At 39.6% G+C, this 18,267-nt stretch overlaps 1 protein-coding gene across 12 annotated transcripts in view; it reads left to right on the forward strand.

The window, feature by feature from the left end:
* Positions 1-854: 854 nt before the first annotated feature.
* The window catches only part of EML5 (EMAP like 5), a 179,354-nt gene continuing 161,941 nt past the window's right edge, over positions 855-18,267 (forward strand). For 10 of the 12 annotated variants that reach the window (XM_030803912.1, XM_030803910.1, XM_030803913.1 and 7 more), the window contains exon 1: positions 1,312-1,508. In XM_030803912.1, coding sequence (XP_030659772.1) covers positions 1,312-1,508 — 197 coding nt within the window. Of the gene's footprint in view, positions 1,509-2,059; positions 2,106-18,267 lie in introns of those variants that run through there. The other 2 variants (XM_003260857.4, XM_030803914.1) reach the window with 2 other exon arrangements.

The raw sequence follows: 18,267 nt of genomic DNA on the forward strand, positions 1-18,267 counted from the left end.
AAAAAAACTAAGTACAATTTTTTTTTTTTTTTGCTATTCGGAAATCAGATCTCACATGTCAATTTACGATCTAAAGTCTACCTTCAGCTTTGCGGTCACTCAAGAAAACATACACTTAGGACCAGGCGCAGTGGCTCGGGCCCGTAATCCAGCGCTTTGGGAGGCCTGAGGCAGAAGAACTGCTGAAGGTCAGGAGTTGGAGACCAGCCGGGGCAAAACGGCAAGACCCCCGCCTCTACAAAATAAACTTAAAAACAAAACAAAACATTTGCCGGGCATAGTGGTACGCAACTGTACTCCTTACTACTCCAGAGACTGAGGCGGGAGGATCGCTGGAGCCCAGAAGTTGGAGGCTGCAGTGAGCTGAGACTGCGCCACTCCACTCCAGCCTGGGCGACAGAGCAAGGCTCTGTTTCCAAAAATAATAAGTTAAAAGCACACTTAGGAAGCTCGGCGTCATTCCAATGTCTGGGTCCGAGAGCACTATGAGGCAGCAATACACACAAGGTATCAAGCGTAAAAAAGATAATTTAGCATCCCGGTGTGGATTTTCCCAGGCATAAACGTGGCCTACTCTGGGTGCAGGGACCGTGGGGAACCGGCAGGTGCTTCCCGGTTGAGGACGCAAAGCAGCGGGAGCCGGGGGTCGCCGAGGGTCCGCCTGGGCTTGAGTAGCTCAACGAGGGAGGGATCAGCGGCCCGCGCGCGTGCAGAGACGCGGTCCCAGCGACTCCGCAACCTGACCGTGGCCCCGCGAGCTCCAGCCTCTTCTCTGCTCCGGGAGGGGCGGAGTGAGCGCGGGAGGGGGCGGGGCCACGCAAGGCCGCGCGCCCGCCGCTCGGCTCGGCTCGGCTCGGCTCGCTCGGTTCCGGGGTGCGCGGCGCGGGTCCGCCAGGCTGTGGCTACCAGGCCGCGGCGGGGCGCGAGCGCCGCAGGTGACCGGGGCTGGGAGCTGCGTGCGCGGGCGGCAGCTGAGGAGCTGGAGGCGGGCCCTCGCTCTCGGCCCAGGCGCTACGGGCTGAGGAGACGAGGCCAGCCGAGGCGGGCGAAGGGCTCGGGGCATCCACTTGACAGCCGGCGGCGCTCGCGGCCCTCAGCATGTTCCGCGAGGCGAGGGTTTTCCTCCCGCCTGTGGGCTGAGGCGGCGGCGGCGGCCCCCGAAACGAGATGCACCTGACGGGCGCGGCTTAGAGGACGCGGCAGGCGGGAAGTCCCGGCCGCCAGCGGGAGGGCTTTCGTTGCCGGGCCGCCGCCGCCTCCCGCCGCCACCGCCGCGGGCCCGAGTGGGAGCGGCGGGGTGGGCGCCCCGACATGGCGGCCCGGAGCGCCCCGAGCTGCCACCTGCGGCTCGAGTGGGTGTACGGCTACCGGGGCCACCAGTGCCGCAACAACCTCTACTACACTGCGGCCAAGGAGATCGTATACTTCGTGGCGGGGGTCGGCGTGGTGTACAGCCCGCGGGAGCACAGGCAGAAGTTTTACCGGGGCCACAGCGACGACATCATCAGGTACCGGGGAGCGGGGGCCGTCGCCGTCACCCTGCAAGCCGCTCCCGGAGTTTGCACCCGCGGGTCCCTCTGGACGCCGTGACCGCTCCTGCACGGAGCATCACCCTGAGGGGAATCCGCAGCTGTCTCTCTGGTCCCGAGTCCACCAGTTAACACCCTGCAAACGCCTTTCCCCTCTTCCTCGTCTAGGGACTCTCTCTCGGATCCGTGCGGGAAGATCAGGTCCGCGGATCCACCGGGCACCCGGGTTGACGGCTTTGTCCCCTTTCCCACTCCATTAAAATTACGAAAACTGCGAAAAGGTTATTTTGGTGGCACCTTATTCCGTTAGATCCTGTGAGAAATTTCTTATTAAACGCATTCTTAAAGCACCCGGGGTGGGAGGAAATCCTTTACCTAATAAAGGACTGATGGAAGCGCAGCAAGCCGTGGGCTGCTCCCGGGGAGCGCGCCCAGGGTGGCGTCTTGAAGGGCTCTCACCTCCTGGCCGTAATTATTAGTTCAGGTTTCGCCGCCTGCTATTATCAGCAGAAACCCCGGGCAACCTCCAGGCAATTCATTGGATGTTAAAATGTGTACACCTGAAGGCAATTTAAGGTAGGTCTTATCTGAAGAGGCTGCTGAAAGTAACTTCACTGATTTCCAGTTCTTTTCATCTTCATTAAAATACTCCTAAATAAGCTACTTTTGTATTTTCTTAAAATTAAATCGCGATCGGGGGGCTATTTTTAGTCTTCCTTGGACAGTAACTCAAAGTTGGTCCCAGTGCTTGTTGACATTTCTTTAGTGAGCGGTATATTTGAAATGTAATTTTCAATCAGTGTCTTAGTACAACTTTTATGGTAAAGTCAAGAGCTTCAGAAATCATTCTAGGCCACTGATTATTGCCTCAAGCACAGCATTTTTTGTCCTTTACAGAGGAAAATATATTAAAAGCAATTGAGAATGTGTTTGTGTGGTGCTCTTGGGGTTTTATCAAAGATTCTATGATTTGGGTTTGGTTACAAAATGTTATTCCCTCATGTATGTTGCACAGGATTTAAATTGGGCGTTTCAAATACGGTATCTTGGTTTGAAGTCTTGTAGGCAAGAAGCCCTGGTACTTAAATTCCACAAATAAAGTTGTTCTTCTGTTTTGCGTCTCTGTACATCTATAATATATAAGAGGGAAAGGATGCCTAGGAAAAAGGTAGGGCAAGATGGAGTAAAGATAAGAAAAGACAAAATTGAGATTGCAGAATAAGGAATGAGGTGGTGCTATGTATTCAGTTGGTTTTTTTTTTGGACACCAGAGTGCTTTTTCAGATTGTATTTAATGTATTACTTTGAAAAGGTAACTGATAAGTCATTTCATTTTTCTCAAGCTGGACTCTGTATAGTGGTGATTAGGGTTACAGACCTATTATAATAGCCCAAATTGTTGATGGAAAAACAAAACTAAACTAAACCCGTAGTAATTATCTATCTTCTTATTTATCCCAAGAGTAAAGTTTACCCCAGTGTCTTGTCATTTTCCCTAATCCTTTCAAGTCTCTCTTCTTTTCCGTATGTTAGGTCTCCCAAAGTACCAGGCACAGTAGCTTTACCTAGTTGGAGCAGCCTTAACTGAAGCCCTGCTCCAGATAATTTAGTCTGTTAGGTTGAATTCAGCTGGTGGAGTAAATGTGAAGGATTTTGAGGTCTTCTCGTGGTACACTTGTATTGTTTTTACTCCTTGGGGGTTATGAGAGCAGTATAGCACTAAGGTCTTCGGAAACTAGATATGATTTATTTGGTGAGGTAAATTACATCTTGTTATTCTAGCAGTAATTAGAAGCTGTATTATATGTCACACCACTTAAATTTCATAATTGTGTTTCAGTAAACTAAGGAAGGTAGTGCTTTGACTTTCTTTTGGTATAGTTGCACAACTCATACAAAACAACAAACATACTCGAATTTCTTGTAGTTGAATACATGCTTATGATTTTATCCAAATGACACATCTTTAATGTATAACAATGAAAATAAGTTTCCTGAAAAGTTTCAATGAGGTAGTAAAATCTGAATCATACAGCATCTTGAAATAGAAATTGGTGGCACAAATTTAATATGATACTGAGAATATAATTTAGGAATCAGTGAAAGGGCTCTGGACATTTTATTTCAAATACTAATGACAGATCATTCATGTTTGTGAAATATATTGAGCAAATATTAAAACCTCTGAATATTTTTTCAATTCAGTGTTTGACTTGTGAGTATAGAAACAACTCTAGTAATTTTTAAATTATGCCACAGCAGAAGATGTAATATTCACAAATGTGATGCATAGTGAAAACCAATGTTGCTGTAACCTTAGCTTTAGTAATAAAAAGTCAGTGCTGTTTTCATCATCTGTTTTGTTTCCACCTTTGCCTGAAACTTTTGTAAAACTTATTGGTCAAATATTACTTAGTCTGAGGACAGAACTGTTTCAGAATGAGCAGATCATTGTCCTCAGGTTTTGAAAATGTGAGTGCAATGTTGGTGGTAAAGGCTGAATCATGACTAGTGTATCATTTGCTTACTGGTTCTTTGACCATTTTATTATCACCTAGGATTGCCAGTTGTGGTGCCACATGACATTTCATCATTTTCTCAGTGTTGCTTGTAGTTCTCCATCTTCTTTTTGCCATCTACTTGTGTATACTTCTCTAGTCATTTATCTTTTAGTTATATTTATCTCAGTAACTGATTTATATAGCAATTAGTTTCAATGTCAGAAATAATGTAGGGCTTTTGGGGTCACTTTTTTGTTCTTTTTCTCAAGTTATATTGATAAAATTCTCTAGTTATTTTATCAGTATAAAATCTATAAATCTATAAAATCTATACCTATAAAAATCTCTAGTCGATTTAAGAGTTAGTTATAAAATAAGCTACTACCAGTTTTAGCGTAAGATGTACATCTAGACCTTCGTCTATATTTTGAAACTTTTGCCAGTTGTTAAAAGAATGCGATAGCTTTTTTTTTTTTTTTTTTTAAACTGAGACAGGCTCTTGCTCTGCGTCACACAGGCTATAGTGCAATGGTGCAATCACTGCTCACTGTAGCTTTGAAATCTTGGGCTCAAGTGATCATCCCACCTCAGCCTCCCAAGTGGCTGAGACCACAGATGTGGGCCATGATGCTGGGCTATTTTTTTTTTCGGTAGAGATGGGGTCTCTGTATGTTGCCCAGGCTGGTGCTGGACTCCTGGGCCCAAGTGATCCTCCCACTTCCACCTCCCAAAGTGTTGGGATTACAGGTGTGAGCCACCGTGTGCAGCCAGAGTGCAATATCTTTTCAAATTTATTATTCTAGGTACTTCCCATAAGCAAATTTTTGCTAGATTGTTCTTAAGGATATTATTGACAGCTTACAAATCATCTATACCAGTGAAGACCATTGATGGAATATAATTAACTTGGGGCATTTTGTTATTTGACTCTGCTTTCCTTATGGGAGTCAGGGCCCATTGTTTATGTATTATGTAGGTATAGAATTTAGAGTACTTTTTTTTTTTTTTAACATAGTGAAAAGGTCTCACGAGTTGGTGATGAGCTCAAATAACGATGCATCTGAAATATTTTGAAAAGTATACCACACTATATGGTTGCAGATTAAAATAATAACTGTTCATTGCTTCTATGTATGGCTTTTTTAAAAGACAAAATGAAGGGTGTAGAAGCTATTTTCTTTATTTGTGGTAAATCGTGTTCTTAAGAAAAAATACTGACCAAGCCTTATTGTAATTTAGTAAAAGTGGTTTTTGACAGCTGAGTATTTATGGTATAGAAACTTAATTTATTCAACGCAAGTCAAAATTGTAATTGGAAAAGTGATTCAGAATGACATTTGCATGGTAGACAGATTTGTTTGTGTGTTTATATGGGTTCAGAGTGGCAACTTTTTAAGCTCTGGTAGGAATTACTGGAAACCTACTTGTAGTCTACTTAATGCTTCTAGATACATGTTCATGATTTCCCAAACCTGGCTTATCTTCAAAATAGTTTGAAGAGCTTTTCACCAGTTTCTAGTCTTTTGCTCAAACGCACGAAGTCAGAATCTTCTAGGGTTGGAGCCCAGGAATCTATTTTTTAAAAAGTGCCTCAGATTATTCTGTTTGGGAAACACATTGCCCCCACCATGCCTAGAATTCTTAACACAAGCCGTTTGAGAAATGGGCACAAACCCTCTCCTCAAACCTGATACCAGAGTTTTCTTAAGCACTGTGCAATATGTAGAAGTAGTGCTTCAAAAAGTATTAGAAAACATATTTAATAAAATGTCCCTGTGCTTAAGTAACTAGAATTAGATGGATTTAACATTTATTTATAGACCATGTAACAATTATATTTGGTAAGATTTCATTTTATGTGTTGCAATATCAAAATATTTATGGTTTTTTAAATATTGCATAATTCAAGGGATAAAATTAAGAGATGTTTTCCAGGAAAAGTAGGAATTAACTAGAATAATAGTTGAAATTGTAATAGATGTGTATTAAGTATATATTCTTTAGGGATAAGCCAGATTATTAGATTTAAATTTAATTATTTTCCTTTATTGTTTTATAATGTCTTATGTGCAAATATGCAGACAATCAATAAAACATAAGCCAGATTATTAGATTTACATTTAATTATTTTCCTTTATTGTTTTATAATGTCTTATGTGCAAATATGCAGACAATCAATAAAACATGTTTTGGATATACATTAAGGAAAACATTTGGAATAATAAACTATTAGAAGCTATTAAGAACTTTTATTTCAAAGTTTTCTCATCCAAGAAATACTTGTTGAGCTTTTGTTTTGTGCAAGAATCCCTGCCTTAAGATACTCAGAGTTTAGACACAATCAGATACTCAATGAGAATATGTGTACTAGGAATAGCACTAATGTACCTGTGATATGGTATGTACATGGGGATATAAAAAGTTCACAATGATGTTTCTTATAGAATATAATACCTAAGCTAAGTCTTTGAGGACAATAGGGAGAAAAGGTCATCAGAAGAAATGAAAGAAGGTATAGCATTCTGGGAAGAGGTAACATTGTGTGCAGTGGTTTTGTGTTATAAGAGAATATTTGAAAAATTTGCTTATACTGTCTTCAGTTCCTTTTCTCCCATTTACTCTTGGCTTTGTTGTGTTTCACCATAGCAGTTCTTGTTTAGGTTACCAGTGACCTCTGCATTGCCAAATCCAGTGGTTATCAGTTCTCATCTTATTTGATTTTTCATCATGATTTGACATAGTTGGTTCATTAGTCCGTTTCCACGCTGCTGATAAAGAGATACCCGAGACTGGGAAGAAAAAGAGGTTTAATTGGACTGACAGTTCCACATGGCTGGGGAGGCCTCAGAATCATGGTGGGAAGTGAAAGGCAGTTCTTACATGGCGGCAGCAAGAGAAAATGAGGAAGATGCAAAAGCGGAAACTCCTGATGAAACCATCAGATCTCGTGAGACTTACTCACTACCATGAGAACAGTGTGGGGGAAACCGCCCCCATGATTCAAATTATCTCCCACTGGGTCCCTACCACAACACATGGGAATTATGGGAGTACAATTCGAGATGAGATTTGGGTGGGGACACAGAGCCAAACCTTATCAGTTGGTTACTCACACCTTCTTAAGACCCTTTCTTAAGTGGCATTTGGGACATATCTATTTCTTGGTTTACTTGTTCTTTCAGCAAATATTTACTGAACACCTATTATTTGCCAAAGACTATTCTTATCACTAGAGATATGGCAGTGAACCAAACAGATAAATTGCCCACCCTTATGGAGCTTTTATCTACTGGGTGGGGAGACACAGAATAAAGAAGGTAAATTTTATATATGTGTGTAAATTTTTATATGTGCATGTATATATGTATAGTTTGTAACGGCTAAGGAAAACAAGGTGAGAAAATGCGATAGAAACTATTGGGAAGAGTTTAGATAGGTATTTAGATAGGGTGGCCAGGAAGACCTCACTGTAAAGGTGACACTTAAGTAGAGACTAGGGGTGAGGTAATGTGCTATGCGGATATCTGAGGAAAGGACATGTTAAGTAAAGGGACTATCAAATGCAAATGCCCTGAAGCAGAATGCCAGTATTTTTGAGGAATAGTAAGAATGTTAGTGTGGCTGGAGCAGAGTGAACTTGAAGGAAAGTAGTAAGAAATGAGGTCTGATGAGCTATGGTGGTGGGGACAGATTTTATAGGCTATTGAGAGGATTTTCACTTTCCCATCTGAGAATGGAAGTTATTGGAACTATTTAATCAAAATAGTGATATAATTTGACTTACGGTTTAACAGAGTCACTCTTGGCTCCTGTGTTGAGAACAGACTGAAGAGAGGGAGGGGCAGGATGGAAGCAGGGAGACCACTTAGGAGACTGTTGCAGTAATCTAGTCAGGAAGTATTGGTGGCTTGGACTGGGGTGGTAACAGTGAAAGTAGTGAGAAAAGAGCAAATTTGTATGTATTTTGAAGATAGAGGTAGCATGATTTACTAATGGATCACATGTAAATTGTGAGAGAAAAGAAAGGTCAGTGATGATCACAGAATTTTTGGTCAGAACAATTGGAAGAATGGAGTTGCTGGCTACTGAATTGGGAAACAGTGTTGGAAGAGCAAGTTTTATATTTTGGACAGAAGGAAAGATCAACAGCTCTGTTTTATTTTATTAAATTTTTTTATTTTAAATTTTTGTAGGTACAGAGTGAGTGTATCTATTTATGGGGTACATGAGATGTTTTGATACAGGCAAGCAGTGTGAAATAATCACATCAAGAATTGGGTATCCTTCCCCTCAAGGCTTTATCTTTTGTATTGCAAAGAATCCAGTTGCAACCTTTTAGTTATTCTAAAATGTACAATTAAATTATTACCGACTATAGTCATCCTGTTGTGCTATCAAATGATCTTATTCATTCTAACTCTTTTTTTGTACCCGTTAACCATCCCCACTTCCCCCTGAGTCCTCCACTTCCCTTTCCAGTTCCTGGTAACCATCCTTCTACTCTCTATGTCCATTAGTTCAGTTGTTTTGATTTTTAGATCCCACAAATACGTGGGAAGATGCGATGTTTGTCTTTCTTTGCCTGGCTTATTTCACTTAACAATCTCCAGTCCCATTCATGATGTTGCAATGACAGGATCTCATTTTTTTATGGCTGACTAGTACTCCACTGTGTATATATACCACGTTTTCTTTATCTATTCATCTGTTGATAGACTCTTAGGTTGCTTCCGAATCTTAGCTATTGTGAACAGTGCTGCAACAAACATTGGAGTGTAGATATCTCCTTGATATCCTGATTTCCTTTCTTTTGGGTGTGTGCCCTGCAGTGAGATTGCTGGATCATATTGGTAGCACTATTTTTAGTTTTTTGAGGAACCTCCAAGCTGTTCTCCATAGTGGTTGTACGAATTTACATTCTCCATATCCTTTCCAGCATTTGTTACTGCCTGTCTTTTGGATGTAAGTCATTTTAACTGGGGTGAGATGATATCTCATTGTAGTTTTGATTTGGAATTTTTATTTTGGCTTTGATCTTGTTATTTGTTATTAGTCTGTTCAGGTTTTGGATTTCTTCCTGGTTCAATCTTGGTAGGTTGTATATGTCTAGGAATTTGTTCATTTCTTCTAGATTTTCAAATTTAGTGGCATAGAGTTGGTCATAGTAGCCACTAATGATCCTTTGAATTTCTGCAGTATCAGTTGTAATGTCTCCTTTTTCATTTCCAATTTTATTTGTATCTTCTTTTTTTTTTCTTAATCTGGCTAAAGGTTTGTCAATCTTGTTTAACTTTTTTAAAAAAAAACTTTTTGTTTCATTGAAATTTTGTATTGGTTTTTTAAAACGTCAATTTCATTTATTTCTGCCCTGATCTTATTTCTTTCTACTAACTTTGGGTTTGGTTTGCTCTTGCTTTTCCTTAATGTATATCCAAAACATGTTTTATTGATTGTCTGCATATTTGCACATAAGACATTATAAAATAATAAAGGAAAATAATTAAATGTAAATCTAATAGTCTGGCTTATCCCTAAAGAATATATACTTAATACACATCTATTACAATGTCAACTATTATGCTAGTTAATTCCTACTTTTCCTGGAAAACATCTCTTAATTTTATCCCTTAAATTATGCAATATTTAAAAAACCATAAATATTTTGATATTGCAACACATAAAATGAAATCTTACCAAATATAATTGTTACATGGTCTATAAATAAATGTTAAATCCATCTAATTCTAGTTAAGCACAGGGACATTTTATTAAATATGTTTTCTAATACTTTTTGAAGCACTACTTCTACATATTGCACAGTGCTTAAGAAAATTCTGGTATCAGGTTTGAGGAGAGGGTTTGTGCCCATTTCTCAAACGGCTTGTGTTAAGAATTCTAGGCATGGTGGGGGCAATGTGTTTCCCAAACAGAATAATCTGAGGCACTTTTTAAAAAATAGATTCCTGGGCTCCAACCCTAGAAGATTCTGACTTCGTGCGTTTGAGCAAAAGACTAGAAACTGGTGAAAAGCTCTTCAAACTATTTTGAAGATAAGCCAGGTTTGGGAAATCATGAACATGTATCTAGAAGCATTAAGTAGACTACAAGTAGGTTTCCAGTAATTCCTACCAGAGCTTAAAAAGTTGCCACTCTGAACCCATATAAACACACAAAGTCAAGTGAAGAGAGTATTTCAGGGAGAAAGGAGTAATCAGCTGTGTCAAATAAGATGAGGACTGCTTCACCTTAGCGAAGTTTTGCCATAATTCTGTTGTAATCATAAGACTCCCCCAAAGACTGTGTATGCCCAGGGGAAAAGGAAGAGCAGGAAGAAGATGAGAAAATGAGTCATGTCATTATTGGTACACAAAACTAGCCTCTTTCAAGATTCGTTCCGATGTATAACTATTATGTATTCATAACATTTCTTAAAAACGGATTTATTCCAGCAGTTTCTACTTTACTTGGTTATTAAAAAATGACACATAGCTGGCAGCCCTGGATTGTTGCTTCTGAAAAGTGTGGTCTTCAGACTAGCAACAGCATCACCTGGAAAGTTATTTAAAAATACTAATTCTCTGGGCTTACTCCAGATCTACCAAATTAGAAACTCTAGGTGTGGAGCCCAGTAATCAGTTGTGTGGTTTTGTTTTTCGTTTTTTGTTTTCTGCTTTTTGTTTTTTTTTTTGAGACAGAGTCTCGCTCTCGTCGCCCAGGCTGGAGTGCAGTGGCATGAACTCGGCTCTCTGCAACCTTCGCCTCCTGGGTTCAGGCGATTATCTTGCCTCAGCCTCTCAAGTAGTTGGGACTACAGGCACCCGCCACCATGCCCAGCTAATTTTTGTATTTTTAGTAGAGATGGGGTTTTACCATGTTGGCCAGGCTGGTCTTGAACTCCTGACCTCTGGTGATCTGCCCGCCTTGGCCTCCCAAAATGCTAGGATTACAGGCATGAGCCACCATGTCTGGCCCCAGTAATAAGTTTTTTATCACCTCCAGGTGATGTTAATGTAGTCTAAAGTTTGAGAACACTGCTCCAGATTCCTGATTCTCAACCCTGGCTGCTTAATAGAAAGTTAAAAGAAAACAAACAAAATAAAACCACCAATGGCCAAGCCTTACCCAAAGAAATTGTGATTTAATTCATTTAGGTTGGGGTCCAGGTATCATTTGTTGTTTGCTTCTGTTTTTAATTTTTAAGCTTCCCAAATGATTGTAATATGCAGGCAGGTTTGAAAACAACTGCTCTGGATTTAATAGTAATCCACGTTCAGGTGCTGGGCTAGGAGTCAACCTGAAAAAAACCTTAGGACCTAGCCAAATCCATTCATTTACTATTATGCGTTATATAACAATGTGGGTAAGTACCGGGACCTCCTTAAATACTTTGGGCTTCTTGCCTAGGGCCCTCCCACGCTGCATATTCCCTGTTTGGAGATTTATTACCAAGCAAAATTTTTGTCTTCTATTGGTGGATCTGGTCAGTGTCATCATGAGCTGAAAACACTGAAAGACAGATATCCTGCATTATCAGTCCAGAAAAATGCTCACTCGCAGGGAACCTGGAAGGTCATAATTACATGCATCCTGTATGATATCAAGTGAGGTGTACTGTGGCCCAGTGCCTCAGGTGATGATTTCAGCAGACTCGTGGAGTAGCTGCAGTGGGTTTGGCTGAATTTAAAGGCAAATTGGATTGTTAAAAGATCAAATGAAACATAGTGCCTGCCTTGTGACACTGGCATGCAGATACCTCCGAAGGAGTAAGCATGAAGGGAAACATGAAATAATTAGAGTAATGGACAGAATATGTTGGGATGACTAGGGGTAGTTAGGGAAAGCTTCTCTGAGCAAGTTCCATTTGCTCCAAAGCATGAATAATATGAATGTGGCAAAGATTTGGGAGGTCATTCCAGACAAAGACTTTGATAGCATAATGAGCTTGGCCATTTTAAGGGACAGAAAGGCTAGTGTGGCTGGAGTGTAGTGAACAAGAGGAAAAATGGTAGGAGCTAACGTTTGAGAAGTAGGTGAGGGTATATCTTTTTTTTTTTTTTTTGAGATGGAGTCTTGCCCTGTTGCCCAGGCTGGGATGCAGTGGCATGGTCTCAGCTCACTGCGACCTCCACCTCCTGGATTCAAGCAATTCTTCTGCCTCAGCCTCCCCAGTAACTGGGATTACAGGCACACACCACCACGCCTGGCTAATTTTTTGTGTCTTTAGTAGAGACGGGTTTCACCATGTTGGCCAGTCTGGTCTTGAACTCCTGACCTTGTGATCTGCCTGCCTCAGCCTCCCAAAGTGCTGTTACAGGCATGAGCCACCACGTCTGGCCAAAGGTATATCTTACAAAGTGTTGAAAGTGCCATCTTAGATAGTTCAGGTTTCATTCTAATTCAGTAGGAAGCTATTTGGTTTTTACCGAGGTAAATGATGAGATCAGATTTATGTTATTTTTAAAAGATCACTCTGGCTATGTTGAGAAAGCTCTGAAGGGAAGCAATAGAGGAATAATGGTAGGTAGCCGGAAGGCTACTGAAGTAGTTGTGATGTAAGATGAATGCTGGTTCAGATTAAGATTGTAGCAGAAATGACGGTGATGACAGAGCCAGTAGGACAGGCTAATAGAATGCATGAAATGAGTGAGGAAAAGGTAAGTAGTGAGGATGAAATTTAGCTTCTTGGTCTGAGAATTGAATGGATGGTGATATCATTTACTAAGCCAAGGAGGAGCAGATTGGAAAGGTAAGGAGAAAATCAGATTCTCTTTAGGTTGTATTAAATTTGAGGAATTTATCCATTGCGCTGACCTAGAAATATAGGGTTGGGAGTTATCACGGTCTATATGCATTTAAAGCTGTGGGATTGGATGAAATCACCTGGGAAAGGAAGGGAAAACAGCCAAGACAAAGCCCTCATACACTTTAACATTCAGAGGTGGGGTGCAGGAGATAGTGCCTACCAACAGAGATGGAGAAGGAAGGGCTGATAAACTGTGAAGTCGGGGAAGCCTAGAGAGGAAAGTCTTTCAAAAACGTGAGGCATTATGTGGATAAAACTTATGGTTATGTCAAATACTACTGAAAAGTGGAGGGGAATGAGGACATACAGTTTATCATTAGGTTTGGCAATGTCATACATGAGCTGGAAAAAACTGTTTCAGTGAAGGAGAAGAGATGAATGCCTACTTGAAGTATGTTGACACAATAAATGGAGTGAAAAAGATGAGATACCTCTTTTGAGAAGTTTTGCTTTGAATGAGGAACAGAGAAATGGGATAATGGGTAATTGGTCAAGGGAATTGTTTTTTAATGGGTATATTTGAATGGTAATAGGAATGACTCAGTAGTGAGGAAGCAATAATTCCAGAAAGCATAGTTCTAGGAGTAAAGTCCTTGAAACTAAGGAGAATGGGACCTAGAACCAAGCTGAGAGTTCAAGGAGTATAGATGTAAAGGGAAGTCAGAGTCTGCAAGTACAGTTAGATTAGTGAATTTCATGGGAATGAAGTATCTCCTTTAATTCCAGCTATATTAATCATTAAGTACAAGACAGGCTTATCTGCTGCAAGGCAGAGGTTGATAGTGAGGAACTGTGCTCACGTGGGAGTTTGGAGGTTGAGAGAGGGGTGCACATTTATCAGCTGAGTGTTTAATAGAGTTGTCTACTAGTGTACAGTGCTCATTTGAGATGTGTGAGATAAATGTAAAGGAGCATTGATATATTTGCAGGTAAGAACGGAGATTTATGAAGAAGATGATAGCTCACTTTATGTTTGTTTAACATGTTATTTCCTTATAGTTATGATAAATTTAGAGATTAAATACTTAAAGCAACTTAATATGTAATTGTGGGATTTGGTGACAGTGCTTATATCTAATTAATTTCCATTGCTCAGCAATATTAATAGGAAGAAGAACTTTTAAAAATCTGTTCTTTCCATATATTTCAGATTATAGTGTCACAATATGGATGGGTAATAATCTTGTTAAATGTTTTAGAATGGGAATATACCTTCAGATGATTACATCTGTCATTTGTCTCCCAAATTAATCCATAAATGTTGAGTTTTCACTATATGTTCAGCAATATACTAGGCATTATGTGGATAAAACTTAACTATAAGATATTAAGTTGACCTGAGGATACCTGAACAACACTCATGCTTTTATTCTCATTAAGAAAATTGGACCAATCGGAAGAGAATCTTCAGATTCCAACTGTCCAAAAGCAATACATTCAGCTCCTATCCAATATTAATCCTGCTGCTTGTATACTAGATCCCACTCTTTTTTCCCTGTTTCAGAAACGTTCTTACCTTAACCTACATCAGCATTTTTTCTCTGTACTGAATGATCTCTTGTCAACAAATAATGTGAAAAACAACTGAATATCTATTATGAGGAAAAAATGAACCCCAGCATATACCTCACCATATATAAAATTTAAAAGGTGAGAGGTAAAACTATAAAATTTCTAGAAAAAGCATAGGAAATAGAACACAAAAAGCATGAATTATAAAAAGTAAAATTATAAATTGAACCTCATTAAAATAACTTATCAGACCTCCAGGTAACTGAAGACAACGGCAGGTATGTAGTAAGTAACCTCCCAAAATCTCTTCTCCAGACTTTCTGTGCAAACCATAGCCCCAGCATTACTGAAACAGAGAATACCAAAACTGCAAAATGACTGTAAGTAAAAAGAGAAAAAGAAACAAATTTCAGCTGCCGTTTCACAAGCGCTCTTTCCTCTCCTCTGCTGCTGAGCTTTGTTGTGAATGAAGAACCTAAATAACTGAAAAACGGTGTCTTAACAGTATCTTAACTGTAAGGAAAAAGACCAAAAAAAAAAAACTGCACATAATGCTATAGTCTAGTTAGTAAAATTGTTCTCCACAGGGCTACCAATTCTGAACTGTCTTTGTGTCTACTAAAGTAAATAGACCATAGATTATGAGAGCCTAGTTTCTCACTCTTGCAGTAAGAAGTTATAAATAAAGGGAGAAGTCTTAAATGAGCCCTGTGGTTTCAGATTAGAATCTGAAGTGTTGATACGAATTCATGATTTTTAAATACTTAGAAACAGAATGTATCTATGTATACAGACTATAGAATGTATGCATGGGTTACTATACATAACTGTATTTCCTAGTTGAGACAGCCCAAAAGCACCAATCTTCCAATAACAATGATCACTTCTAGCACCCAGATTTTGTTCTCTAAACACCGGTGTTCAATGAAAGGAACTAGGGCTTCCTAGAGAAGTAGTTGATTATAGAGCCAGGGCAGGAAAAAATAGTGGAATATTTTGTGGTACAAGAAAGTAAGTGCTCAAAAAGAGATGATGGCTTACTAAAAGAATATGGAAGCTGACCTCAAGATCTTCTGAAGGCCAAAGATGGAACAATTTGAGCTACAAAATAAATAATGATAGTATTGAATTTTAACTCGTAGAAAAAAACAGGGGTCATCAAACAACAGACTACAGGCTAATCTGGCCTGCCACCTATTTTTTGTAAATAAGGTTTTATTGGAATCCAGATATAGCTATTTGTTACCTCAGTATTTTACAGCTGCATTTTTATTACTGCCTCTTAAGGAGCCCTTTTAGATAATTGTCTTTTCTCTAAACACCTGTATTAGTTCATTCTCACACTGCTATAAAAAATACCTGAGACTGGGTAATTTGTAAAGAAAAGAGGTTTAGCTGGCTCACAGTTCTGTAGGCTGTATAGGAAGCATAGCAGTTTCTGCTTCTGGGGAGGCCTCAGGAAGCTTCCAGTCATGACAGAAGGCAAAAGGGAAGCAAGGCATTTCACATGGGTAGAGTAGAAGGAAGCAGGGTGGGGAGATCTCGAGAACTCACCGTCATGAGAACAGCACCCAGAGGATGGTATAAACCATTCATGAGAAACTACCCCATGATCCAGTTACCTCCTATCAGGCTCCACCTCCAGCATTGGGGATTACATTTCAACATGAGATTTGGTTGGGGACACAGATCCAACTATATCAACACCCTCACCTATTACAAAATTTTAATAGCACAGATATGCTGTATATCAGTTCCTGTATTGAATGTATTTCTGTGCTTTATGCAATCAGACCTGTATGCATTTAAGAACTAATTTTTGCCCCTTCAGAGATGATGTTGCTCCCAATCGGAATGCATGGTTTACATATTACCTGTGGCTGATTTAGTGTTATAATAGCCCAGTTGAGGAGTTGTGACAGAAACGGTATGGCCCACAGAGCATAAAACATTTACTCTCTAGCCCTTTCCAGAAAAAGTTTGCTAACTTTTGAAATAAAATATTCTTGAGTTCAAGCTGATATAAATAGATGGGTTAAATAAATAGAAAATATAACTTCCTTGTAGTAGAATTCTAATTAATAAATCTTGAAGAAAAGAGGGAAAAAGAATCACATTATAGGCCAGGTGCGATGTCTCATGCATGTAATCCCAGCACTTTAGGAGGCCCAGGCAGGTGGGTCACCTGAGGTCAGGAGTTCAAGACCAGCCTGACCAACGTGGTGGAACCCCGTCTCTACTAAAAATACAAAAAATTAGCCAGGCATGGAGGTGGACACCTGTAATTCCAGCTACTCAGGAGGCTGAGGCAGGAGAATCACTTGAACCCTGGAAGCAGAATTTGCAGTGAGCCGAGATTGTACCATTGCACTCCAGCCTGGGTGACAGAGTGAAACACTGTCTCAAAAAAAAAAAAAATCACGTTACAGAAATATTTTAGTAGTAAATGTTATTGACAGAATCTGCCAATAGATGCTAAAATTAGTGGGTGAAAGTTTGAGGAGAGAAATAGGATTTGCATAGTCTCACAGTATCTCCCCTAGCATACTTAGTGACTACAAAGAAAAGCTTTGTAGTATCTTTACAGTGACATGTACTGTTTAACCAAGGGATCGAGGTAAACATCATCAGTAATAATACATATTGACACCCTAAACCTTCTGATACAATGTGCAAAGAAGGACAGATGTAATTTTTGTGGTATTTTTGCCCAAAATGCATAACCCCACTTTAATCATGAGAAACCATGACAAATCCAAATTTGGAGACATTCTCAAAAATAACTGGTTAATACTCTTCAAAACTTTCCAGGTTATGAAAGGAAAGGAAAGTCTAAGAAAGTTTTATAGAGACTGGAAGTTGCTAAGGAGGAATAACCGTTAAAATGCAGCATGGGATCCTGGATAGGATCTTGGAACAGAAAAGAGACATTAGTGGGAAAAAATGGTGAATTTTGAATAAGGTTTTTAGTTTAGCTAATGATATTGTACTAATGTTAATTTCCTTCTTCTTCTCGATTACTATAATATGGTTATGTAAAATGTTTATATTATAATGAAGTGTGATGAGGGACACAAGAAAACTGTACTATTTTGTAACATTTTTATAAGTCTCAAATTAGTCCAAAATAAAACACTTCTTAAAAAAATTAAAATCTTTTGCTTTTTTAAATATACCATTAAGAAAATTAAAAAGCAGGCCACAAGCAGACACACATATGCAAAAAAATACACTTGAGAAAAGAATTGTGCCAAGAATATATTAAGAACTCTTACAATGTAACAATATTGTGACAAATAACCAATTTAAAAATAGGAAAAATGCTTTTTTTTTCCAGAGGCAGGCCCAGTTGTGGGAAGTACATGATAGTATGCAGAGGCTAACATCCTAGACTCTTAGCTCCAGTATAATGAAAAGGGACCTCTGGGAGCTGGAAATTATGGGGGAAATTGTAGGGGGTATGGAGCTCAAGAAGGGCATCTTCATAAGGGTATAGTTGACTCACTTCTGTGCTGCATGTGCAGGAACTGCCTGCATATCAGATGCTTTGAGAGCTGACCTACAATCATCCAGGTTTCAGATTTTCCCCTTTGGTGTGTGTACATGTGGTAGCATGCAAAGACTTTAAAACTGAACTAATATTGGGACCCCAGAAGGAGGGCTGGGATATGTACCTTGAAACTAATTGGATTGCTTGCCTGCTAAAATAAACAAAAATATCAGCATTCTCTGGAAAATTTTAAGAGGATCCAGAGTTTATAAAATAATATTCAAAATGCTCAGGATATAACTCAAAATTAGCATATAAAAATTACTAAAATCTCAACAATTTATACAAGAAAAGACAATAATTGTCAGCCCCAGGATGACCTAGGTGTTGAATTTATGAAAGAATGTAAAACATTTGTTATAACTCTATGCT

Source organism: Nomascus leucogenys, chromosome 22a, assembly GCF_006542625.1.
Source record: "Nomascus leucogenys isolate Asia chromosome 22a, Asia_NLE_v1, whole genome shotgun sequence".
Taxonomy (NCBI): domain Eukaryota; kingdom Metazoa; phylum Chordata; class Mammalia; order Primates; family Hylobatidae; genus Nomascus; species Nomascus leucogenys.